Below are 25,602 nucleotides of genomic sequence, written 5' to 3'. Positions count from 1 at the left end.
TCTCTGTTCATAGAAAGTGGTTTTCCTGACCTGTTGCACCGAGCCCGAGAGAAACCAACAGGTTTATCAGAATAAAATGTATCCCGACGTTTTAAGCTGAAACATTTTTGGTGGTTTGCTGAGTTGGGTGTCTCTTAGGAAACACGATATGCTAAACCAGAACTAGATAACGTACGCTGACTGTATTCCTTCAAAAACAAAGCCAGGGGGACAGTTCACCACAGCCTCCTAAACCCCAGCCTTCGCAGTGCCCCAGGTGTTGGCTGGAGCAATCCCTTGTGCTTCCTGCGGCTCTGCTGCCAGACAGCGTGGGCCAGGAGCCCTGGCATTGCAGCTTCCAGGTTAGCCTGAGTGCTTGAGATGGTAGTTCTGGCAGTTAGAAAATAAACAGGAGCTATAAAATAATTAAGAGTACTTGGGGTATCTTTGGTAAGATCTTAGACCCTAACTGTAGTACAGGAATTGCCTGAAGTAGGTCTTGATAGTAAGATATTCTAAAGTATGGTCTAAAGCAGCATGGTCTGAGCTGGGACTTCAACTTCTCATAACAATTCTCTTCTTTCCTGCCCGTAAAGGCAATGTCAGCTCTGAGCGAGCAGTCCCCAGCGGGTGGCTGAGGTGGCCAGCAGCGCCATCTGCAGCAGAGCGCTGACCTTAGAGGGGCCTAATGCCCTGGGGAGAAATGGTATTTGTTTAGCTTTTAAATGATTAAATTGGGATTAAGTTGGATATGTAAAAGACTGTCATGTATTTCATGTTCTCAGCTCAAAGATTAAATAACTGTTTCCCAGGATGTAGGAAGAAATCTTAATATGGACCGAAGAGCAGTACTCTTTTGTTTCCAGGGAAGCACGGGAGACTTGTGTCTGATCCAGCTGCAGAGGGTGTTGTTCATGGGAACGGCTTTGTACAGCTTGATCCTTCCTCATCTGAACCAGTGAAGAAATCTCTCAGGGTATCTAAAGGGCAGAGGTAGAGTACTAATACGAAGAGGAGCGTAAATGAGTTTGGAATGACCAGGCCAGCCTGGGTTAACAGAAGTAGGAGAGTTTTGTAAACACCAGGACTCGTTTTTGCAGAGTACTGCAGTGATAGAGCTACACTGCTACCAGTACCAGAGCAAGCTAAGTCAGCGCTACCTTTGATATTCACCGCCCTGTGTCCTACTATGTTGATTCCCTCACAAAAAGTTGAGAAGACCAAGCCTTTAATGAGGTGCGGGCAGGAGCCCGGAGCCCTTTCTGTTCAGTGCAACCTGGACAAGGACTCTGAGACCATGGCAGGGCATGGTGTCTCTGGCACCGTAGGAGGAGACTGCCTGTGCAGCTCCCGCCAGGAGCACACTAAATCCCAAAGGTTGGGGAGTATAGCGTGTGGGAATCCTACAGGGAGGTCAGCAAGCCCGTGAGGGGTTTTTCTATGCTTGGTCTTGTGAAGGAGGGAAAAATTGCTGGCTGCCCAGCAGAGTTCAGAGTATAACAAGGCAGAGTTTAGGCTTTCCAAGAAGCTGCATACCTTCTCTTCCATGTCTCTTACCTCTTTGATTGTTCCCATATGATTTTGACATACCTCAGTAATATTTGGAGATCTGTAGCTTGTGCCTCCAGTTGCACGTGCAAATGGTGTATGCCGGCTGGCAGAAAGCAAAGAGGACAGGCTGTGGTTATCCTGCCGTGGAACTGTTTCCAGAAGTGACTCTGTAAAAATGACAGCAGGAGGTTCTTACACTTGTTCTCTCTCAATCACTCTCAGATAAAACTTTGCTTAGTTTACAAGTCAAAAGGTGATTTTTCTAACAGCCAATATTTCAAACTCTCACATTTGGGTTTGACAATCAAGCTGTTTTCTGTCTGAATCTTACTTCATTGCCAGTAATAAAAATTCCAGCTCACTCAGCCATGGTTATATTGGTTTTGCAGAGCTAACAGTAGTAAAAGCTTGTTTTTGTCAGCGAAGTTAGCAAGATTAGGTCTCAAAGAAATGTCACCACGGCAACAGATGTATAGGAAAGTGCTCTTTCTTGTTGGTGACTTATCTTGGACCAAGCACTACTGAAACAACTAAGTGCTTGTTTTAACATCATCAGCCTTTGCTCTTTCTCTTGCCTAGGTAAAGGAAAAAGGATCTCGCTGTGAAAGTGTTGTTGAGGCTTATGCAACTTACTATGCATTACTGACTACTGCAACAAAAATATTCCATGTTATAGGACATACCTCCTTCTTCCTTGGTTTCAGTGCCAATATTTGAATTTCAGACATTAAATCATATCTTATCAAGCAGATTTTTTTCTCATGGAATTCTGAAAGCTCCACTTAATTGCTGACGGGATCCATTCTTGTTACATGCCCTCTGTTTACTATTATTTCCTTTCGTCAATAGCATCATGCAATTTCTATTCTGATTTAATCCTTCATAGAGGTGACAACTACATTTTGAAAAAAAGAAAAAAAAAGGAAACTTTTTGGTTTAAAGGAAAATGCAAAATATATCTGCTTAACTTTAATCTGTTTACTTTGCAGTCTGTCACCGGAATTATCCATCTTCCCAGCCTCCTGCTGTTTGTCATTTTCGTACTGTTACAGAGATTGTTATCAACAGACAAATGCTCCTTTGAAGTAGCAGTGTAATTTCAAAATCTAGTGTACGTTAGTCCTATTAACAAGAATCTGTTATCTTTTTCCCTTTCACTTCTAACTTTCAGATGTGAACAAGACAAGTATTTTATAGTACCATAAAATAAAAATTTCACAAATTGAGGCAGTGTCTTTTGAAGATAGAGAAAAAGCATATCAACTGTGGAAAAGGCTGTTGCCGCAGTAGAGTGATGCAGTCCCTCTGTGATAGCTTCCTTGATCTTCTATTTGAGAGGAGTTGTGGGATGTCTCTCGGCTTTTTAATTGTGGCACTTATTCTTGCTTATGGTGGTGCAGAAGGCAAGGGAATTGATCATGCCAACCCATGCAAGAGCAGAGCCTGTGCAAGCTATCCTACATTGCCACTGCTGTTGCAAATAAATTGCTGTTAGCAATGAGAACAAACTTTAATGGAGAAAAAGCAAACAGGAAAGATTACAGTATTGTAAATCAGCACATGTGAACCCTGAAAGTGCAACTTGGAGCTGGGGGAGGAGAACGGCTTTCTGTTCTGCACGGACATGGCCCAGCACTAGGCCTTGACCTGGAGCAAGGCTGCGGCCTGCCGCCTGACTTGGCCCGTCAGAATAATGTGCCCATGTCAGGCAGGCTGCCTTTCATCTGCCTTCATGGATCTCACACACGGGCAGGCAGCAAACTGTGGGACAGTTGAATTGTTTTAGTATTTCATCACTCTGTTTTTTGGAGGTGCTAAAGCCCATTTGTTACTCCATGACTGGAAGTGGCCTGGTACATGCGCGAAAGCTGGACGTTCATCTGTTAAATGATGGCATACCTGGGTACACTGGTAGATGCCAGAATTTCTTACATCACAGCTGGAAATACAGTTATCACAAACTTGAAAATACGTTATTTGGTGCTAGCGATAAATAAATTTCTGCGTTATGACAGTATAAGGGATATGGCCTTCCAGGGACTCCATATCAACCAGTGTGGTTGATACCAGTAGGAAGATTTCATCGTCTGGTTTCTTTGTAGTCTGAAACGTGCAGGGGACACACTGGATATGAGGGACTCTTGTTTTAAAGAATAGGCAGTGCCTGTATTCTGAGAATTAATTTGACAACATTGAAATCTGTGGTATCCTTGTTTAGAAATGGAAGAACTTCCAAAATGCATTGCCTCTCTTTTGGTGGACCTGCTGCTTGTTCGCATGTGTGGCCCAGTCCCTTGAGTATCTTACAGAAAATCAGTAAGCAGTGCCTTTTGGTTTGCCTTTCCTAACTGCATTGTTTCCCCTTTAACCAAAGGCAAAGGAGCTTTTCTAACAACTGAATCACAGAATATCCTGAGTTGGAAGGGACCCACAAAGATCATCATGTCCAACTCATAGCTCCACACAGAACTACCTAAAAATTAAACCATGTTTCTAAGAGTGTTGTCCAAATGCTTCTTGAACACCAGCAGGCTTGAGACGGTGGCCACTTCTGTGGGGAGCCTGTTCTAGTGCCCGAATGTAGCGTGCCTTCTGCATTGTAATTTATGGAGAGCAGATAGGAGACAGATATGTGGAAAAAATGAGATGCTGTTAGTTTGTAGTGGGAGCAAGACTGTGTCTTGCTATGTAGATAGTCATGCATTTGTAGTCTGCTGAGAAACCAGTGAAGACTCCTCCAGTAGTGCATGTTTCAGTGGCTGGCAAGTATTTATTATGTGCAGCGTCTAAACTCTTCAGCCTCTAGCCTTGTTAGAGGATAGACACCCATGTCTTATTTTGGAGTCAGTGTCTCCATTAATTAGAGATTCCGGTAATACTCGCTTGAGGGTTAAACTGCTCCCAAAGGATTATTTCCAACATTGTTTTTCTTCTGCTCTTTCTCCTCCCCAGTATATTTGTTCTACTAAGAACCTGTTTCACCCCCTGATGGGGTTTATGTCCTACCTCCAGTGACAGTGCTCATTCCTCTTCATTGCAAGGACTGCTGTGTCCAACAGAAAGCCCAGCTTGCAGCAATGAGATAAATTAAAACGGGCACTTATCGGTGTGAGGAGCTGCGTACTGAACCGACTTTGAAGCTCTTTTCCAACTGCCTGCTGCTGGGTCCAGCTGTCTGTCCTGATTTGGAGCAGGAAGTATCATTTGGAGATTATTTTGCCTATGAAGTTTGTACTGTGGAGGTTGTTAGTCCTTGCTGTTGATTCTAAGCCCCAAGCAGATCAATAGTGAACACAGGAACATAAACAAAACCAAATTAGACACTGCCAGTTTGAGGTTTCCCCCTCTGTGGGGCCCTTGTGGTTCATGGGCTCAAGCTGTGAATCAAGGCGACTGTGTTGCCACAGTGATCTCTTAACCAATGGCAAGTGTTGCGTTCCGTAGGCTCAGCGTGGCTATTTCATTAAATTTGGCAGAGGAACGTGATTTGCTGTGATCTTTCTAGCACCGCTAGTTCTTCTTGCAAAGTTATCAACTCAAAGGGTCCAGTGTCTGGGTTCAGTGGGAGTTTGGGGTTCGTTATTTCTTTCTCTTCTTTAGACCAAATGTCTTCGTCTGCCAGGTGTAAAGTTTGGGGATGCTAGTGTGACTTTTTTTCTTACAAAGCCTACACAAAACAGATTTTGCACTAAACAGCCTGCCTTTTATAGTCTCTGTTTGTTACAGACTGAGGCCCTTTCAGTTTACATTTACCCCATTCCTCACAGTGAAGATTATTACTTTCTTCTGCCTTTTCCCCTAATCTGTTTGTTTATTCCCATATATTTCTGGAATAGTTTAACTAAAGCTGGGAGTTCAGTGAAACTTTCTGGCTCAGACTGCCTCGTGCTTCTGTGCAAAGTATCCCTTCATGACACTCAATTTGCTGATACCGTTCCTTTGGAAAATGGACTCTATTTCCAAGCTTTTTTGGGGAGCTGCGGGAGAGGATACCTCTTCTTCTTCTTCCTAAATCATTGTAAAAGGCTTATTCCTGGAGAAGCTCTGCAGGCTCCCACAACCAACAGTACCGAAAATACGCATGAAGATAGGTATCTCTTCTGATCAAAGTCTTTTTTTTTTTTTCCTTACTGAATTAAAACATGAGTACCCAATGCTGATTTAGGAGACAACACTTTCTGGATAAAGCAGCAGCCAAGTGGCATTTCTGATGATCTGTATAGTGTACAAATACTTTGAATGAATACCTTAGCTCTTCCTTTTGATGTGGAATTAACCTTTCAGCTGACACATCTGTGCTTTTGGGATTATTCAGATATAGAGAAGTTAAGAAAATGGTCAACATATACATCTTCAATTTTTTGCTGTACAACCTTAGGTAGCTCAGGCCATATACACATTGCTAATGAGAAGTGATAGACTTTCAACTGTGCTGTCAGAGTTAGGGTCATTGGCAGCAGAGTGAAGGAAGGCTGCCAGGTACCTGCTGTCTTAGCTGCCTGGGAGAGCAAGCCCTCCTGGATCAAATGGTGGTAGATTCTAGGTATTAAAAGAAGATGAGTTTGTTAAATTAAGCTTCCACATTGTTTCTAGTGGCTCTTAAACAAGGCTCTTGAGCCATTTGGAGAAAAAAAAAAAAAGGTAAAAAAAAAAAAAAAGGAATAGTTAGTAGTCCTTAAAAAAAAAAATCAGCATTCTGGACATGAAAAGCTATTTTCTGGCCCTTGCAAACTGGATAAACTTCTGTGGGGTGAGTGCTCTTGTTTGTGTATGTGGCTGATTAGCATCAGCCCTCTACCCAAGATTGTTGGTCTGTGTCAATCACATGTGGATCTAACGAAAAATGGCATTCTGCAGCCAAGTCCAGTTTCTGATGACTCAGTTGGTAGGGTGTGCAGCCAAGATATGTGCCCTTCAGTGACATGAAAACCACAGCCGTTTGTGGAAAATAGGGCTCTTTTCCTTTCCATAAAGCAAGTGGAGCAAAAGAGTTTGCAAATATGGCATATTTTCTAGATAATAAACTTGCTTTTTAAGAGCATGCTGTGAAAAAAAAATAATAAAGAAATGTCACTAAGAAAAATAAAGCAATTTATAAGTGTATTCAATTGGGTCAAGTTCTTACGTACACAATGAAGAGATGCAAAATGTCAGTGTGTGGTGTTTAGTAAGAAGCCAGTTTAAGAAAAAAGTTAACTCGTAGGAAAAAAGATTATACAAGGCTGTGAATGTGTCCGTTCTCGTCTTAAAGTCAGTCAAGCCTCGCTCTTAACATAAACCAAATTTTGTGTTGAAATCATTATATCCAGGGAAAGAAATAGTAAGCTGATATGTTTTCTAACCAAACAGAGTAAAATTTTATTCAATGCCAGGCCTGAGATTTAAAGCAAAACAATTTTAAACCAAAATGGTTTTAGAAGGACGTAAATCACTTATACATAAATAATTTTTCCCAATCACTCAGCACTAGCAAGGTTTAAACCAAATTATTTTTGAAAAAAAAATGGTTTTGTGTCTGCAATAGGAATGATCAGCATTTCATCGTATGTGTGAATATACATTTGTTTGCTAATGCATCTTATTGAAAAAGGAATTTTAAACAACCATATACCAGTCTTTTTGCATATAACCTGCGCTGCAGATAATTAACTGTTCTAAAAAGGAAAAAGGAAAATTTGGAAAAAAAACGTGTCTAGACAATCTCCACGTTCAGATAAGCTTTAGAAAACCAGCAGCAGGAATGGGTTGGGGAGGGAGGAGGACCAGAGGTGGGTTGGCCAAGAGAAAACCTGTGGGGAAAAGGAGCATAGCTGCTTTGGGTACACTCATGGGTCACTCGTGCAACTGCCTGAATCGCACATTTGTTACAGATAACTCCGGGTTAGGCTGTGAGAGCGTGGTAATAGCCTTGTCGGTACTGTCTGATGCAATGGGAAATGATTGATGCTCAGACCTTCCCCTCTGCGAGTGAAATCTGTAGATACTTTGACAGGGATGCCAGGAGTGAGCCTATTTGAATGTGTTTTTCCTCTTGAGTGTATATGCTTAATTCAGTTGTTGGGTGAAAGTGCGCTGTGCTACATAGGAGGTGGTCAGCAACTGATAAAGTCAGGCTAAAATTGTAGCAAAGCAAAGTTTGATATCTTTGAATAAAAAAGAAGTTGTGCCTGAGAAACAGCATCTATCTCTGCAGTTAAGCAATAGAGTATTAAAGGTAATTTAAATCTTTAATTACTTTTAGATACAGAAAAGATTAAGTTCTTGGGAGGAGTACAAATTACTGAACTTTTTTGCAACTTTTGGAACCCTGTGACTGTGAGCATTTTCATCTTTTCTGTGTTAGAGGGATATCCTTAAACCCAGTGTCATTTTCCTTTGGAAAAAAAGGAATGTCTCTTTAAGGACTGTGAAATCAGAAGCAGAAGCTAATGCTACCTGGATGAGAAGAGCATTTCTGAAATCATTTTCTGGGTTTTTCTATAGTCCCCCCCCATCTCTTGTTGCATGTTTTCTGTTGTGTAATGGTACATATTTCTACTCAAACTCAGTGAGCTTTTTAGCAAAAATTGGACCGATTGAATGTCTTGCTTTCTTAAAACAGTGGATTCTGGCATTTTTTTTCTTACTTGTCTTCTGAACTGTCAGCAAGGAAGATTTAAGGGCTTTCAGTAGAGGTTTAAACGACTGGCTTTCTATAAACATTGCAGCTTTCCAGTTGTATGTGTAATGTTAGACTTGCTGGTGCTTTGTAACAAAATACCAGACTATTTATTTCTCTCTTTTTAATATTAACAGAACATTTTTGAGAATGGAAATATAACATCTTGTTACACAGAGCTCTGAAATTTATAGCAGTTTGTGATGTTCTTTAGCTACCTTAGAAGCTTTGTGTAGACAACCAAATCGTAATTTTTAATAGTAGTGCTACTTATGGCGTCTATTTTTAAATTATTTTTTTCCTTCTGATGTTTTTAACCATTCTGTTTGTCTTAGAGACTTCAGAGCTATCCAGTAATACACTATTAAAATAATAATCCTGATGGCTTGGATATCTGGACAAGGTTTCTGATTTAAAAGGAAAAAAAAAATAAATCCAGACTTTTAAAACAAGGGATGTTACCTAATCTTTCCCATATGGACATTTTGAAAATGAAAAACAGTTTCTTAAATAGTAATTCTTCAAATGCAGGTAACAACAAAGCTGTGAATTTGCAAAAACAGCTGAAATGAAATGACGAGTCCTGGAAGAGTTTGCCATTAAATTAGCTAATAGTGCTTGCATTGCCATCCAGAATGTTGCTTTCAAAGTCTTAAATAAAAACAGTAATAAAGTAGTTATATAATATGGTGTTAGTGAAAAGGGAGATATCCAGAAAATACTGCCTTTAGGAAATGAGTTAATTAGTGAGCTTTATTTCTCAAACTATAATTTCTGGGATATTTTTGCAGTTTCAGAAGATTTTTTTTCTGTTATGGAACTGTGATATGGGCAATGATTTTGTCCTTTTATGCCAATATTGTTTTAAAATTAAAACAATTGAAGGGTGTTATCCTTGCTTTTCTTCATATAATCTTTCTGTATCATACCTACTACTTGGCTTATGTTTTCTTCTGAACTAAGAGAATTTTCTTAATGCCATACGTCCGTGGGAAGTGCGCTGAGACAATGGAAGGAGTGATGGGTCAGCAGCCAGTTTTTTCCCAGTAGTGCTCGTGTGCAGCTCATCTAAGTCAACCTGGTTTCCTGCCCTGTGTAAAAACCTGAGAGACCTCACGAAGCTGAAGCCAGTAAGGTTCAACTGAAATTGCTTTAAATTAACTGAGGCCAAAACAGACGTAATTTTATAGGAATTTATTTTATGGTGGGGTTTGTAGAGTCATTTGCTGTAAATGTTTCCTGACACAGTTCACTAGCAAGCACTTTTTTTGTTTTATTGTTATTTTATCAGACTTCAAGCATTGGCTTTAATTTGTCATTTGGGGTCTGCCTCAGGGGTAACGTGTGTTTGTGCTTGGCTGTGTGTGAAATTTTCAGCCCAACGGGTTCCATTGTTTGTAGGTGTGGTACCTTTATGAAAGACTTATTTGGCCCATGTTAAAGCTCTGGAAATGTTTCCTGTGAAAATTTGTAATACCTCGGGACCAGGAACCTGACAGTTATCTGTAGTTTGGTGGGTCTAGGCTGTCCTGAAGAATCGTATCTGACGTGAGGCCCTGTCGAAGAAACATTGGGCAAGAATTTCTTCTCGATGGGTGGCTCTCTTTATTAGTTTTGTTTGTTTGTTTTAATTTTCTGACTGTAAATATTTTTCTATCATATAAATGATGTTGACGTTATATGGGAACAAACAGTGTTTACAATGGGAGGAGAAAATTAACATTAGATTATTTAATCGAGGGAGAAATTGCTGTATATTGTACTTTTCAATAAGTATGCTGCTCGCAGGGAAGGGAAAAACTGCAGAAGAATTTGAAGAAATCACATTTGTGTCAAGTTCCACTAATGCTTGAGAAGGATGTGCACAATATAATTACAAAAACGTGATGTTAATAGGAAACACATAATTTAATCTTTCTTACTTTTTATGGCAGTTAATAAAAAAGAGCATTCTGTGTGTAAATCCACATATATAATGATTCTAATGTTGCAAGAAGCATATTTAAAAGTAAACCGAAATGTTGGTACACAAAGTTATTTTTAAACTTCAGTAAGTTCTGTTCTCCATTGTTTAGAAATACCCAAAGGAAATGGCTGTATGTAATGGATTAACAGTTTATACATTTTCCTGTCCACAGCTGAAAAAAAAAATAAAATTATTGGTGTATGGACTATGAGCACTCAGTATCCAGCTATAAATTTCACAGACTTTAATTTGTAGTGATTATCATATCTTTTCCAAGTATTTCAAGCCTGTTTTTCCTTTATGGTATTGTGGACTCTTTTTTGTCAAAACGTATTACTAACTGGTAGCACATGGCAACTGGATTTATTAAATAACAATTTATTAAGATGTCATTAAAATATTACAGCCAGCTGCCAGCTGCGGAGCAGTTACAGTAGTTGTAATGTGCATGTTGAAGCTGTGGGCTACTCCTCAGCTTGGGAGCTGTCATTTTTATACATTCTGCATTTTGTAAACCTTCTGCCTTTCAGCCCTACTTATTTTCATTCCATCCCTTTCCCCCAGACCAAAATCTCACCAAGCAAAACACCCAAAAAGACAAGCTACCCTTTGGCTAGCGTGCTCCTTGCCAGGACCACAGATAATTAAAGACTATCGGGTTCTGTAAAGAGTCAAATTCAGAAGTGTTTTTATTTTTTAAGCTCAATCTCAGGGAGAGCAGAGCGTTATTAGCGTTTTCAGACTTCATTTGACTCAAACAATTTGGGCCTGTTCCCACTGACCTAATTAGAAGCAGCCCCGGAGCAGGGGTGCGAGGGGCCGGGCCTCGCCTCCCGCCTGGCCCCGGCGCTGCCGTCGCGTGGCCCCGCGGGTGCGGAGCTGGTGCGGGGCCCGCAGGAGGCCCGCAGCAAAGCGAGCCCGGGAGCTTGGGGGAATGGAGGCCGCTGGCGGACTGAGGCCGCGTTGGACTTATATAATGCGATAATTGTGGAGCAAATGTGGCTCGTTCCCTTTTCGTTCCTTGTTTTGAATGCCTCTCTTCAGAGTGTTTGAGCGTTTTATGGAAGACCTTTTGGTTGGCTGGAAAAGGAGGACAACATCTCTTTCTATAAATGGAATAATAATTGCACTGTGCGCTGGCCAGCAGCGACCAACATCTGGATCCTGGTTATCGGTTATCTTTTAATCATAAATATGTAAAACGTCTTTCTTCTCAGTTGCTCTTTGCCAGAGCCCAAGGCGTAGTCAGGAGGGTAGAGTTATTGGCTGTGTGCTCCTTGCCTGGAAAATCGGGAGAGAGGTGGCAGAAGAAGCAGTGATGGCAGGTCAGGATGGCATTCTGACTGCATGAATGTGCTCTCAAGAAACTAAAAATTCTCCTCGTGCTTATCAGTAGCATTTTTACCCTTGGATGTTTAAGAATAAATAGAGAATAAAGAAAACATATGAACATATTTTGGATGTTGAAAAGAAACACATTGCACGTCGGCCAAAGGTGCAGCATAGATGGTGAAAATAAGTTAGATCCATGCAGAAGGGGACGGCACAAGTCTCGCTCCCTCCCTGGGGCTGAGAATGGCTGTGCCTCCGTGCCACTCCGCATTGCTGCCTACTAATGAAGAAGGATGTTGGTGAAGACTTCTGTGTCTCTTTCTTTTAAACAGATTGTGACTGTTTCTTTGAAAGGTGTAATAGCAACTTGAGTGCAGCAGATACTCTATACTGATTTGAGCAGAAAATAAATCTTTGCCCGAAGAGGAGAAGTGTTAAAACTAGCAGTTCGGTAACCTAGCCCTGATTCACAGAGGATGTGAAGCCTCATAAAAATCAATTCCTAATTAGCGTAAGAATTTTGGTTGGAATATGATCTTAATGCATTCCCATGTTGGAATTTGCAGTTATGTATTTTAGGGCTTCCTCTTCCAGTAGCAGGGTGGTGGTGGTTGGCTTTCTTTTTTCAGTAGCCGGGTTGGTTTTAACCCTTTTTTTTTTCTTTCCTTCTATGTATCAGTGTAACTAAATTATTCTTAAGTCGTTGTCAGTAATGTACCAGCTCTTTAAAGAAGAGTATGTTGATTTGGTGCGGCTTAATTTAGTGGAAAAGGATGGGATATTTTCACACAGAGTTTAGTTGCTAGCACTTTAAAAAAAAGTTTCAAAGGCCTGTCTTTTTTAAATGTGACCTTTACCTTCTTAATCTCGAGGGAGAGAGAGGCTGGAAAAGCAGAGCTGACTTCTGCAGTTACGATAAACAGACATTTATCAAGCATAGTCTGCCTACACGCTGGGTTGTGGAAGCCCATGGCATCACATTTCAGGTGAATAGAGCTCTTACTTAGGGCTCTATCCCACAGAAAATATTTGAGGTTTTTCAGTCTATACAACCCTAAAAGATGCAGATTTCAGCTTTGCAGGAGGCTGACCAGTGTAAGGGGAAACTGGCCTGCTGTGGAAATCTGAAGCCAACACTTCAAGCATCGTCAGCTCAGGTTTGGAGAGTGGTACTCGCAAACCTATGCTGTCAGCAGGTCAGCCACCACCACGCTGGAACCTCTTCCCTTGGGAAGGTGCTTGGGTCTCCCAGGGCTGCTGGGCCAGGCTGACTGGGAAAGCTGGGGGGTGGGAATGGACAGACACGAGAATGGGACGCACAAGACAATGTGGGGAGGGAAGTGAAAAGAGAGCTCTGTGGTTGTAAAAATGGAAAGAAATCCAAATAGGCAAAGTATTCTGAAAGATTGGAAGGATTCTGTGGGAAACAAAAATGAATTTGAGAAAGTGAGCATGGAGAAAATGGAGACCAAAGCTGAACAGAAATGCTAGAGAAAGTGGATAGAAAGGAAGGAGGAAACTGGCGTGTATCATGTGTAATATGCCCCACGTGAAAAATAATGAACCAAGGATTTGGCAGTTGCTAAAAGAAAAAATCTGAACGTTTCTGTCCTAGCTTTCGTTGAGGGGAGACCTCAAACTCTATGCTTTGAATACTGCAGAGCGCACACACTTTTTTGAGTATTTGCCATGGGTAGCATTTTTTTTTCCTTTTCGTGGACTGGCAGCTATGGAGATTCATTTCAAAACAGATCAAAACTTTAGGAAATGTGGCTGCTTTTTATTTTAGTTCTAAATCTGCTTGCATGGAAAAACAGTGGAATAAACTCTTCAATTTAGAGATAAAAAAGGATTCTCTTTGAAGGGTGAAACCAATTTTTTAAGTTGAACACATGAATTATCTGGTGAGAGAAGTTTTTCAAAAACGTTCAAATAAATATGCTTTGATAGTGGTGAGGAGTTTTAACAGGTGGGTGGATTGAAGTACATTTAGTGTGCTCCTGAGTCTGCGCTACTAGAAATGCAATAGCATTGCAAAAATCTAATCGCTAAATGATTTAATGTGAAGAGTCTTAGGAAGAATTATAGCCATATGATATCATTCTTTAAGGATGTCACCAAAAGTTGAGTCCTGAGCAAAACCTACTGTCTCCTGCTCTTTATCATGCTGATCAATGCTAATTTATTTGCATTTCAAAAAAGTGAGTAGCCCAAGGACAGATGGAGAATAGGATTTTGCACAGACTAGTCTAGAAAAGTGCTTTTTCAGGTGGTACTCCTTTTGTGCTTACAGGTACACGTTTGTGTTGATGGGTGACTTGGCAAGGCTTTAATTTTCTCTTGATTTAGTTTTTCCAAATTGAAATCCAGCAGTCCCTCGTTGCAGATCTTGCAAGGGTAGTGCTGTTAGAACAAGATAAAAGGTGAGTTTATGGTCAAGGAAGATATACAGCCATGTCTTTGGCTGAGTGATTTTACTAACTGAAGATCAGATTGTGAACTCCTCGGGCTAAGGACTCTTTATGATGTGTTTGTACAGTATCTAGCAGAGTGAGCTCTGGCGTGCCATTAGAGTCCTTGGGCTCCATCACAGCACAAGTAATGAATAATAAGTAGGTAGGTGGCGGTTGTACTGGTTGGCTGCCCTGCGAGATCTTAACTCCTCTTTTATGGACATATATGCCGGAATTTCCTTGGCATCAGCCTCAGAATAAGTACTTCTGTTTGCCTGAAGGAGTTCTGCTCCAGTTACTTACAGTATTTAAGGCTGAGATCCTAAGTAGGCTACGCACAAGCAACTGTAAGGGCTGGCTTTGGAAGTTAACAATGCCACAATTACCACTTAATGTATTAGAAATCCAAACCTAGTTCTGTAAATTAGTGCAAAATATTTTCCGTACCTTATTGTTTTCTGTTTTTTTCTGTGGTATCTCTAGGGTTGTCAACACATTATTACTTTTAATTTCATGCAATTATAAGAGGCCATGTTAAACTAAGCCCCAGAGCTATTTGCCTTTGCTTTCTAGCATAACTGGTAGGATGGAAAATAAGACTTGATTTGGTTCAGCCTTAAAAATAAGATAAAAAAGATTATACATCAGGTAGGAGTTTGAAATCCTGCTTCTGCTGATTAAGACCCAGTCACATGGACGAGCCTAACTCACCTGCATATCAAGTTAGACCTTATTTAATGAGAATTTCTCAGACAAGTGTTTCCCCTGCTTTTTCACCACATGCCGTTAAACAAATATAAGGAGATTGAGGAGTTCAGTGTTAATGTAGCTGTGGCAGACTAGCAAAAGCTTCCTGACCCACATGGGAATGGCCGTGCTGCATCCGTCTGGTTATGGGCAGCACGGGGCAGTGAGCAGCTCGGTGGTCTGGGGCTGGCACCCTGCTGCTTGTGTCTGCGTTGGCAGTGTCACTGCTAAATGCAGTGCTGAAAACAAATAGTAGCACGAAATGATGTATTCTCGTTTAGATAGTTGAAAGTGTGCGTTTTTTCCCTCTTTTTTGGATTCTTCCTCTTATATCTTCAATCTATGGCAGTACTTTCACTTAGCCCATGATTGCTTTCTAGGTTATCGTTTTTGTTTGGGATCTTGTCAGTTTGGAGGTCTAAATTAGTGTTCGTGTGTTTTATACACACTACGTTACTTGACCTGCTCAAAGACCTTGAATAGAGTAGAGATACGGGTCCTTACTTTTTGTGCCATCCTTTTGCAGGCCTGATGTTACTGTGGTTTTACCATTTCAAGCTCTTTGCTGGGCATAACTGCAGGGTCATTGGTCTAAATATCCAGGATTGCCCATAGACTTAAAAAATAAATATCTGTTTACCATAATTATTATTCTCTAGTCCCCTGAAATTGTAGCTGTTTTTCACTGAGAAACCTCATATTTTTGTTAGCAGTTCTTCATCTTTTAGTAGTTGGGTCACTGTATTGAATTTTTAGATCTAACTGGTCTTTTGGGCAACTTATGTATATGCAAATATACATACAAATGGATATGTGTTTATTATTTATTCTTGGACCCTTTCTAATAAGCCATTTGTTGGGAATGTTGTCTTCACTGCAGGGAGAGAGGAAGTCAGGATATGTTTCTTCCCACTTGTGGTGGGAAGAAAAAAAAAAAGCTTCTCAGAAATACCCCAGGCCTGCAGCGACCGCTGCCAGCTTGCGTGGCACAGAACCTCTAGTTTCATTCTCCAGCTTTGCATTTAAAAAACCTCGTATCTGCTTTTTTACCTGTCTACTCATTTTGTATTTGAAAGCTCCTTTAACAGTTCCTTCTTAAATATTGCTTGATCCAGAGCCCATTCAGATAAATGAATCCATTCAATCAGAGGAGGAAGCATATTGTTAAATGCTGCTCCAGAGGAACTGAGACTGGGGTGACTCTGAGCTGCGTGCTTCTGTTTGCCACAGAAATTATATATTACATTTAGATAGGATTTTTGTTTGTTTGTTGTTGGTTTATTTTGTTTTAACGCAAAATCTACTGCCACCTTTTCCAAAATGGGACACTCAGATAATAATCCTTCAGTGATGTGAGGGTAACTTTCAGTGTGGTTTTAAGAATTTTTTTTCTTTATGCACTAGTTTTATTTCGATATCTGGGAAAGGAGAAAAGACAGCTGGATCATGGCCTCAGAATTAACACTGACTGAGAAATTTTGAAAGAAAGAAAAGCATTATGGCTTTTGTTTTGATAATATGCGGAATTAGCTGTTGTAGAAGCTAATAGTGTTGAAGTTGTTGACAGAAGGCAATACATGGGAGGAGGTGCTGATACAGAAAATCTTCGGCCAACACATTGCTATTGCGGAGGAATCCTGATAAATTCTCAACAGCACACGTGTTTCACTGTGCATCTTCACAGTGAAGATATGGAGATAGGCATCAGTACGGGCCCTCAGCGGTGCCTGGTAGTGTGGCGTCTTCCTCTTTCTAAAGAAGTCTGTGATTGAAATCATTGCTCTTGAGGCTGGCATTTCTGCCCTGCACCATTTTCTGCCAGGCTGGGTACCCTGCGTAACCTGGGTAGCCTGTGCCCACCGGGAGGGGAGCATGCAGAGCACCGGGTGTCTTCAGGGTCTGCTCTGCTGCTGCCCCGAGATGCTGCCAACATCTTCACAGCTCTAACTCCGCTTGCTCGGTGAGGAGCCATCGGCACTTAATGGCGTCCCACTCATTTAATAGGAGTCTTTAGGTTGAGGGAGACAGTGCATTTGCTTGGGATGCTTAGTTAGCCTAGCACCAGTACAGAGCTCAAGAGGCATTCAAAAGGCAGAAGAATTTATATATGATGACTTCATTTGTACTGGGCGTTCAGAAGAGAATCCTAAGGTCAAATCTATTTTGAGTCTGAGAAATCTCTTCTTGTCAAGCGCTTTGTTTTGCACATGGCTGAACGCTTCTTGGTGGGTGCTGTGTAGCTGCATCCCTAGCTGTTCCCAAAGAGGTGCCCAGCAGCCTGTTGTGATTTTCTTTCTCATTCCTTCTGCAGTTTGCAATTTTTGTTTGGTTTTGTTCTCTTAGCTGTCCTTCCAGACAGTAGCACCACGGCAGATGTATTGATCCAAGCTGACAAGAAATGGCACTTCCTGGATGTTGCTTTTCTCTTTCTACTTCTCTTCCCCAAGTCAGCTGCTGACGAGCAGGAAGAACACAAAGGTGATGTCCAGCATTTGAAAGTTTGCTGCTGCTGACGTGGGGCAAACCAGACACAAGCCTCAGACCAACTTCCTGAGAGGCTCAAGGGCAGTAAGTTATGTAAACAAGAAAGTATCCAAATTTGTGCCGCAGCAGCGGACGACAGGATGCTCTGCGGAGCTGGGGTTCAGTTTTGTCAAATTAGGCACTCATTTTTTTCTTTAGTTATAAGCGACAGCTTCAGTGCTGTTACAAACGTTTTCACTAATTTGGGAGTAAAAAAAAGAGAATAGAATAGAGGTGGGGGGAGAACAAAAAAAGATGAAAATGTACTGTATTGGGAAGTACTTGTGCTAAGTATTGACTTAAGTCACACAGTGACTTGAAACAAGTTCTCAGGGCATTTGTCTTTGCGCATGATAGAAGTCTGCTTGTCAAAAATGCACATACTGTGCTCTGAGTCAGAGCAATACAAAAAGTAAAATGTTTGATCTATAGCCTATTAGAAAACAAAGAGCCAATAAAAACACATTATAACATCTTTTATCGTCCCTTTCAACAAAAGAGGCCACCCAGCCTCGGAGGTACACTATTACTAAGTTTTCAACAGAGTGACATAATACTAAGTTAGGGTCATCAGTGCCCTGAGACCACTTCAGCAGCCCTCACCCTCACTTTATACATGAGCATATTCCAGTTGGTTGGGTGCTTCATCCCTCAGCTGAATCTGAATTGCAGAGAATTTTCTATAAGCCGGCCCCACGAGATGGCACAGGGATTGGAATTAAAGGAGCAGATTTCTTCTGCTAATTCTGTCTCTGCTCTGACCAAGGAAGGGAGGTAAATGTCTTCTCCATGATTAAATGCCAACCAGGAACAGTTTCACTGTTGCTGGCTCAAACTATTTCATGTGTTTTTTGTGCTTTGAAAACCTAAAAGCTTTGACATGGTGTATACTATGAACTGATGCCAAGCTGTGACTAAACAATCTCATTAAAAATGCAAGGTAGCTGAAGCAAATATTTCCTTTGAAGAAGCACTATCAGTTAAGTACTCATTTCCTCTTTTAAGTCTTACATTAAAGGGGCAAAGACAGGTGGGCTGATAAGAGCAAGATAAGGCTTGTTGAGTTAGTTTACCAGCTAATTTGGCAAAAAAAGCAGTCTTGTTTCATGCAGTTGTAAGAGTTTGTATCACTTGTATTTGTTGTGTGAGGCATCAACTGTCTAAATATCCAGTATAATTGTGAAATGTTTTTATATGCACATGTAACCTGATATATTTACATATTTTCCACAAGATGTAATATTAGTAAGATAATATCTCACCTACATAGTACCCATAATCTCCGATGCTAATTCTAAGCCTCCAAGTAGGCTTTCCTTTACCAACAGTGAACCCAGACCATGTACGGTAGTGATGTTTGTCTCGGTGTTACTAGAACTGCACTAGAACCTGGGCATGCTTGGTGATAGCCCAATACTTGGCTCTTCTACATGCTCCACCAACAATGATCCAAAAAAATCCACCTTATGTGAGTCTGCTGTGTGTTTCTGAAACAATTCAGCTATGCATTTTCTTAAAATTAATGAACAGATTAAGTAATTTTTCTTAGTGGGACATTCTGGCTTGCATGCCGATCAGTGGATTGCTCCATGAGGAAGGGGTTCTTTGGCTAGAGAGGTACAAGAGCCCATATTCTCAGCTGTCTTTGCCAGTTTCTTGTAAGGATCTGCTCTCTGAGCCGGTTTGTGGTACCTGCTGCCAGCCATCTCCCATGCGTGCAGGCAGGAGACGCGTTCTGTACAGGCTGAAGCGTAGCTTGGCCCTGACATCCCGGAGGAATGCAGTAGCTCTAGGATACGAGTGCAGCTAATGGCATTAATGAGCAGTTTTATGGTAAGGTGAGCAAACTGTTTGGCATCTAGGTACACAATATGCTTGGCAGGACCAACTTTAGTGATTAACTGTAATCCCGTCACTCATTTTTTCTCAATTTCTCTCTCAAGTCATTTTAAGATACAGAAAGCAAAAATCTTTCATTGCTTTCCTAGCCAGAACATTGGACACTGTGTAGAAGTCAAGAAAACAAACTTGGAAGTGTCCTATGGCAGAACTGTTGTGAGTCTGTTCTACGTAACAGACCCTCTCATGGATATTTTGCCCACAGATGTTAGGAGAATGTAATTGCAGTTAATAATAAAAATGTATACAGTAGTGTAAGGCTAAAGGCTAGGCCTGGAAGGATTCCCGTTGGTTTTAATGGGCTTTGGATAAGGCCCTAAGAAAACACAGAAGACACTACAGAACAGACTAAAATCATGGTTAATTTTTTTTGGCACACCACTAGCCTTTGAACCTCTACCCTTTCCCTTTTCCATCCTGTGAAAATGCAGAAGTATTTTGATCCCAATATACAAAGGTGCTGTGAGGATCAGCCTCCCAGACTGGGCAGCCCTATCAAAATTTTGGGAGGGTTAGCTCTGACGCACAATATGTTGTATTGCTTTACAAAACACATAAACATCCCATTACTGCTCTAAAAGGTTTATCAAGTGAATGTATAGATTTCTTATTCCTCTAAGGGGATTTCTAGCACCCAGTTGTGAGTCATAACATTAAAGTCTGGAAGGAAAGAGCATCTTCAGAATTGTCTTTTACCTCTTGTTTTAGTGGTCTCCCAAGTTTTTCTCTGGGTCAAGATGCATTCAACTTTAGAAGATGGGAACATGAGGGATTACAAGACATCCGTGACTTTTTCCATGAGAAAGTAATAATAAACTTTCAGTAATTTAAGGATAAGTTCAAGCTTTTCTCTGGAGACTTGTACATGTATTTGCAAATGAGATAGTTCTGATGTCTGCTAAGGAAAAAAAATAATATCTCACAACAGGAAAGAATTCGTTTGGAGGAATCTCTCCTCTGCTGCCGAGACTTTTAACCATTGTCTGCACTAGAGAAGCTTCAGGCAGGGTTCCCAGCATTGCAAACACCAGCTCTTCTCTGCAGGAACCAGCAGTGAGCAGAGCCCATGGGTGCGTGCGTTTCCTCGTGCTGTTTGCAGCACTGCGACCATTTGCACAACAGGCTGTGAGGGCCAGATTCTGACCACATTGCGATCTAGTGGGCACTTTGCCATTTTCATCAGTAAGATTAGGATTCCTTCTAATGCAGTGGTGCGGAAACACCAGGGCTGTAAAGCCACATACCAGATCTCACGGCTCTGAATCACAGGGGTCTGAGCAGGAGGAGCATGGTGCTGAACTCCGGGCAGCCAAGGTGGCCCCGTTCCCACACAGGGCACTGCTGCAGGCTGGCTGGGCACCAAGGCTGGTGGCAGGGGCTGCTGGCAGCTCAGGGACGGGTGGTGGGTGGCCGCAGCCCCCCACTGACTGAGGGTGCAGTGTGGCAGGTGAATCACCTTCGAAGTTTGGCCAGATCTGTGTCACCAGTAAGAAAGTAGCAGCTTCTTCGAGTAACTGGTGTTTCATTAAATATGTTCATGGCCTATGAATTAAAAAATAAAAAATAAAAATAAATTTGAAACAGTTTCTTAATCACTTTTCCTTCTAATGTCATTAGCTAAATACATTGTTTGGAGTGCTGCTTATTAGCAAGTGTGCTTGCTGTAATGTGAAATATAGAGTGGTAACTCAGCATCTTTAAAATATAGGAGCAGGCTTGTTGAACATGTTCAAATATCAGCATTACAATTCAAGTTCATCTACTACCTTCCATCCTGGATTAGTGACTGTGGTGTCAGAAACCAGGCTCACATCTCCTGCAAGGAAAAGGATGCAGCTGAGCGGTGTTCATTGCGTGCCGCCTCGCAGCATTGTCAGAAGATTGTGTCCTTCATAACTTTAAAGATGTTGCTAGTCCCTCTGGTGTGCCCATTACACAACACAAATTGTTTTGCTCCATTTCTCTTCACTGTGCTTTCCTTCCTACCTTTTGTATTATGGACTGAGGTGCAAAAGGAGCCTTCACTGTTTTTTTTTGATTATTATTATTGTTTTGTTTTTTGTATTTTTTTGTGAGAAGTCTGTCAAGATAATCACTGAGTGGTGAGTGGATCCTTCCAGCAGGTTTCTAACATTTTTTTAAAACAGTCCTGGATTGCTCCGAGCAGCAGAGGTAGTGAGATTTCTTGTGTGAGGCTTAGAAACCAGCTCTGCATCTGGTTACGATTTGCGACTGGATCTTGTGTTAGCTGTGCAACCCAGAAGGAGATAGCTTGGATCTGAGGAAGAGAAATTCTTCCATTTGTGCCAAAGGTGACAGCTCTTCCCAGGAAAGCTTTGTCCTGTCCCTGGTGGACAGGCAGGGGAGTATGTAGGGCCCCAAAATTATGTTATTGCCTTTATTTTTTTTTCCATCTCTTTCTGAATGTTCTTTCTGGGCATAAGTGGCCCTTTAATGGAATTATTTTTTCCTGTATCTCATCACAAGAGCTGCACATTCATCCTTGTGTTTGGAAAAGTTTCTAAATATTCACATAAGCTTCAACATTATTTATTTTCTTTTGTAGCTTAATAAAATCTTGGGTTTCATTCCGACTAGCTTTCTTGAGGGATTTACAGAAGGCGAGTGGGGCTGGAACACAAGACTGAACCAAGAGACAAAGGAAAACAAATAGCTGTGTGAATACCTAGCATTTGCTTGGAATGCAATGATGCAGCTTCAGTGCTGCCTTTAAAAAAAGTTGGTAAATTATTAATGCTTGTAGGAGGAAATGAATATAGTAGTGGTTCTGAAATGTCTGGGTTGCTCTGAAACACCATGGATTTCTGCAGGCTTCTTCCACGGTCCTGTTGAGCAGAAGTTTTTACCCCAGCTATTTGCTCCCGTGTTGCATCTCCACCCCGTTCCTCCTGGCCGCAGCAGTGCGGGTGGGCTGAGGGGACTGCTCGTCTCCCTCTGGGCAGCTCAGCAGGGTCTTGCTAGGGAAGGAAATAAAGGTTAGACTGGACAGTCTTTTCTTCCCCCGTTTTCTCTCCTTGTTTCTTGAACCCGCTCAGCAGACGTGAGGTACTTCTCTTCTGAGGGCTCGTGCAGCAAAGGTGACAAGACCCAGCCCTGGAGGTGGCGGTGTCCTGGGCCTCCCTGCACAGGGCGCCTCAGGAGCACCGGGTGACGTGGGGCTGGTGATGCTCCTGGCGAAGTCTTCTGGGCCTTCTCTTTCTCCTGCTGCTGTACTTCATCCCTTCTTGCTGGCAGGGCTAATCCGGCACCACCCATCTGTTTCAGGCATTTGCCATTCAGCTAATGTGTGTGCACCTCCCAGATACTTCACAAATACGTTCTTCTTTCCCAGGTTATGGAGGAAATTGCCCGATAGCTGTGTATTCATGTGGAAAGTGAAGGAAGAAATAAAAGTTCAGCCCTATTAGTTCTGACTGAGGTGAGCCCCATGGTGATGTTCTTTTCTGGGGAATAATTTCCGTGTCCAAGACTAGCACCAGAAAACCTCTTTCTGGAGCAGTGTGCTGACACGCTGCTTGGCAGTTTCCCAGTTTTGCTGGAACATAACCGGAGTGGGAGGCTGATGCTGCAGGAGAAAAAGGTTTGTAGGCAGCCGTTCTTCCTTGCCACTGAAGGGTCAGTATCTCACAGAGCAGAATCCCTTGTCTGGTGTAGGCCTGCAACAGCACCGGTGTTTGCTGCTGTCCCAGGCTGGACGTGGCTCCGCAGGCCAGGTAGCACCGAGGCCGCAGGCGGCTGTGGTTTCCTTCTGACTGTGACAGGCTTCGGGCTGGTAGAAAAGGCTCCCGTTCTGTTTGAGGTTAACTGCTCCTCTTCATGTGAAGTGTAGGGGTTTATTTGATGTACTGAAAAAATGATGCAGAAGGAAGAATTTCCTGAAATTTATTGTCACATTAGCATATTTTGACTCCCAGATATCCCAGCAGAATAGGAGTTTAAAACATGCTTAGTTTTCAATATTTACAGGAATAAGAGGTGTCTGAAAACATTCTACAAAGGTATTTTTCCATGTCAATAATCCCAAAGAGTTCACAATGCTGTAGCAAAGGGTGGCAGTGATGATTTCAGGCTACCAGTCTGGTGTTTTTTGTTTTTTTGTGTGGTTGGTGTTTTTTTCTCTGAAGATGTGATGATTGTATCTTTGCCACAACTTCTGTAATTTTTTTGAAAGTTAATTTTCAGAATAAGGCAGGAAAAGGGAATTTGGTATTTAGCTGTTTCTAGCCAGAGTAAATGATGATGAAATGAAAATTGACATTTAACTTTAAATTCCTTAAGGTTCCTGAAGAATCTGGTATATTTTCTACCCAAAAAGAGTGCATTGGAAAGCAACATAGTAAGAGGGGAGATATTTTACCCTTTAAAATTTCTAAGACTCTTTACAAAAAATGAGGCACCATGTCAAAAAATATTCTAGTACTCTATTTGCAGGTATCTCAGTGTAGTTTTATAGTGGAAATTTTATCATTAAATCGGATCTCTTCTGTGAAATGCAAACTAAACTGTAGTAAGAGGTTATATTCTATGGGTTGTTTGATGTAGCACATCACATAAATCCACACCATCCAGTACAAGTGGCATAAGCACAAAGGGAGGGCTTTGGTATACGTCCCCCTTCCTTTGTGCTACAGGAGCTCTTCACTATATTAACCCTTAGATTTATTTTAGGCACTTGGGACAAATTAATTTCATTTGAAATATTCTTTATATCAATCAAAGATGATCTGAAATAAGTTTATTTAGTTTTAGAAAATATAAAGCATTTTTTAGTAAACAAATTTATAATCTGTTTCTTAAAATGGAAACGTGGCTAGATTTCTCTTAAAAGCAAATGAAATCAGACAACACGGAGGAGTAGATTCAGTAAAAATATTGGAGTAGTTAATGGTGTTTTGCATTTTAAAACAGTTTTTACTGAGTCATTTACTATAAACATGGCAAACGAGATGTATTCACTTTAAAGACCCTTCTATTGTGTTTATCAAATAACTGTTATAGTATTTACAATGCTGTATTGAGTTGGAAAAAATCTGAAGTTGTTTTGTGTATTTTCCCTCAAGGTTAAAGCTTTGAATCATGGGATAATGTGTGATATCTCCAGGGCTTCTTGAAACAGTTCAAGAACATGCACAAAGGACTGTGGTTTGTGCTATATTTGCACAGAATTTAACATCATGTTCCTTTGGCTGAAGAGCAGAGATGAAAATATCAAGGAAAATATCCTTTGCTTTAGCACCAATGTATACATTTTAACAAAAAAAAAAAAAAAAAAGCTTTAACTGCTTTGCAGGGCGCAAAAGTTAGTCACACACTATTTTTCTCTGTCGTGATTTTTCTTCAAAACTGCCCCATCAGCCTAGCGGGAGGAGTGAAAGGAAATGTGCTCCAAGTAAGAGCCATCCTTTTTTTTCAGTTAGAATTTACTTCTGAAAGAAGTTACCTGTGGTTTGTTTATACCATGGCAAGATACAGTATTTAAACTTAAAATATTTCTCACATTTAGGAAAGTAATTGTCAAACAAGTATTTTGGTCAGTTAAAAGAAAAGCTGTAGAAAGTTAAAACTTGTTGGTTTGCATTGGTGAAGTGTAACATTCTGGCTTTTTTCAACAGAAAAATCCCAAGAAGAGCTAGGAGGTTCTAGAATGAGAGTCGTGTTCTTGTCTTTGATTAATTATGATTTCTTCTTAACTGCCGGGCAGAGGTTATACAAGCCAGCTTGCGTTTGCATTAGGAAGTGAGTTAACTCGTGCTCCGGAGCTTTACAGCAGCATCTGCCTGCCTAAAGCTGGGTGCATCTGCAGGGGTGAGTGCCCATTCCTCACACTGCACTCCTGCAGGTCAGACACGACACCGTGCACAGACGTGTTTCTGCTCCGTGCTTTTACGGGCAGCTGTAATCCCTCACAAAAAAAAAAAAAACAAAGTTTACATTTGTAAGAAAATACCTTAAGTTCTCGGACCGTGTAATTAGCTGGGGGAAATCATCACAGTTCTTGCGTCCTCTAATATTTTCCTTTGCTCATGCTTACTTCAACGTTTGCTGTCAAGATTAATGCATGTATTATTTTGTAACTCACTGCTGTCTGAGTTATTGTCTCGGAGTGGTTTCTGTCTGTATAAATATGCCAGTTCGAGAGCTCTTGGGTATTCCCATATCCAGATGCCTCACAGTTTTTAACGTATTTCTCCTCAGAGCCACCCACGGAGCCATTGCTCAGGCACACAGGGAATAAACAACTCAGCTGGGGTCACAGAGAAACTCTGTGGTAGACCAAGAACTTGAACCCTGGCTTCCTCAGTTCCCTGACTGCTCTTTTTCCTACTTTTTTAAACTCGCTCTTCTTACGGGGAAAGCCAAATGCGCTTCACTTCATGCTTGTTTAGTCGCTGGGGTGGTGTGTGCGCTGTATATGAGGAAAATTTGCGTGTATCCCATGCCCCTGACGTCTGTGAGAGATGTTTGTGTCACGG

At 41.3% G+C, this 25,602-nt stretch overlaps 1 protein-coding gene across 7 annotated transcripts in view; it reads left to right on the top strand.

Annotated features, from left to right (window-relative positions):
- LOC106043357 (high affinity cAMP-specific and IBMX-insensitive 3',5'-cyclic phosphodiesterase 8A) overlaps positions 1-25,602 on the top strand; it is a 141,683-nt gene that overhangs the window by 20,681 nt on the left and 95,400 nt on the right. Inside the window, exon 1 of one of the 7 annotated variants that reach the window (XM_013192771.3) lies at positions 1-25,602. This exon is cut by the window's left edge and continues 18,091 nt beyond it. The exons of the other annotated variants lie outside the window; for them this stretch is intronic. Within the exon in view, the coding sequence (XP_013048225.1) occupies positions 25,588-25,602 (15 nt within the window). The 5' untranslated portion in view covers positions 1-25,587. 7 annotated transcript variants of the gene reach the window in all.

Source organism: Anser cygnoides, chromosome 11, assembly GCF_040182565.1.
Source record: "Anser cygnoides isolate HZ-2024a breed goose chromosome 11, Taihu_goose_T2T_genome, whole genome shotgun sequence".
NCBI classification, from domain to species: Eukaryota; Metazoa; Chordata; class Aves; order Anseriformes; family Anatidae; genus Anser; species Anser cygnoides.
Note: the sequence above shows the minus strand (reverse complement) of the source record. Positions and strands in the feature narration are given on the sequence as shown.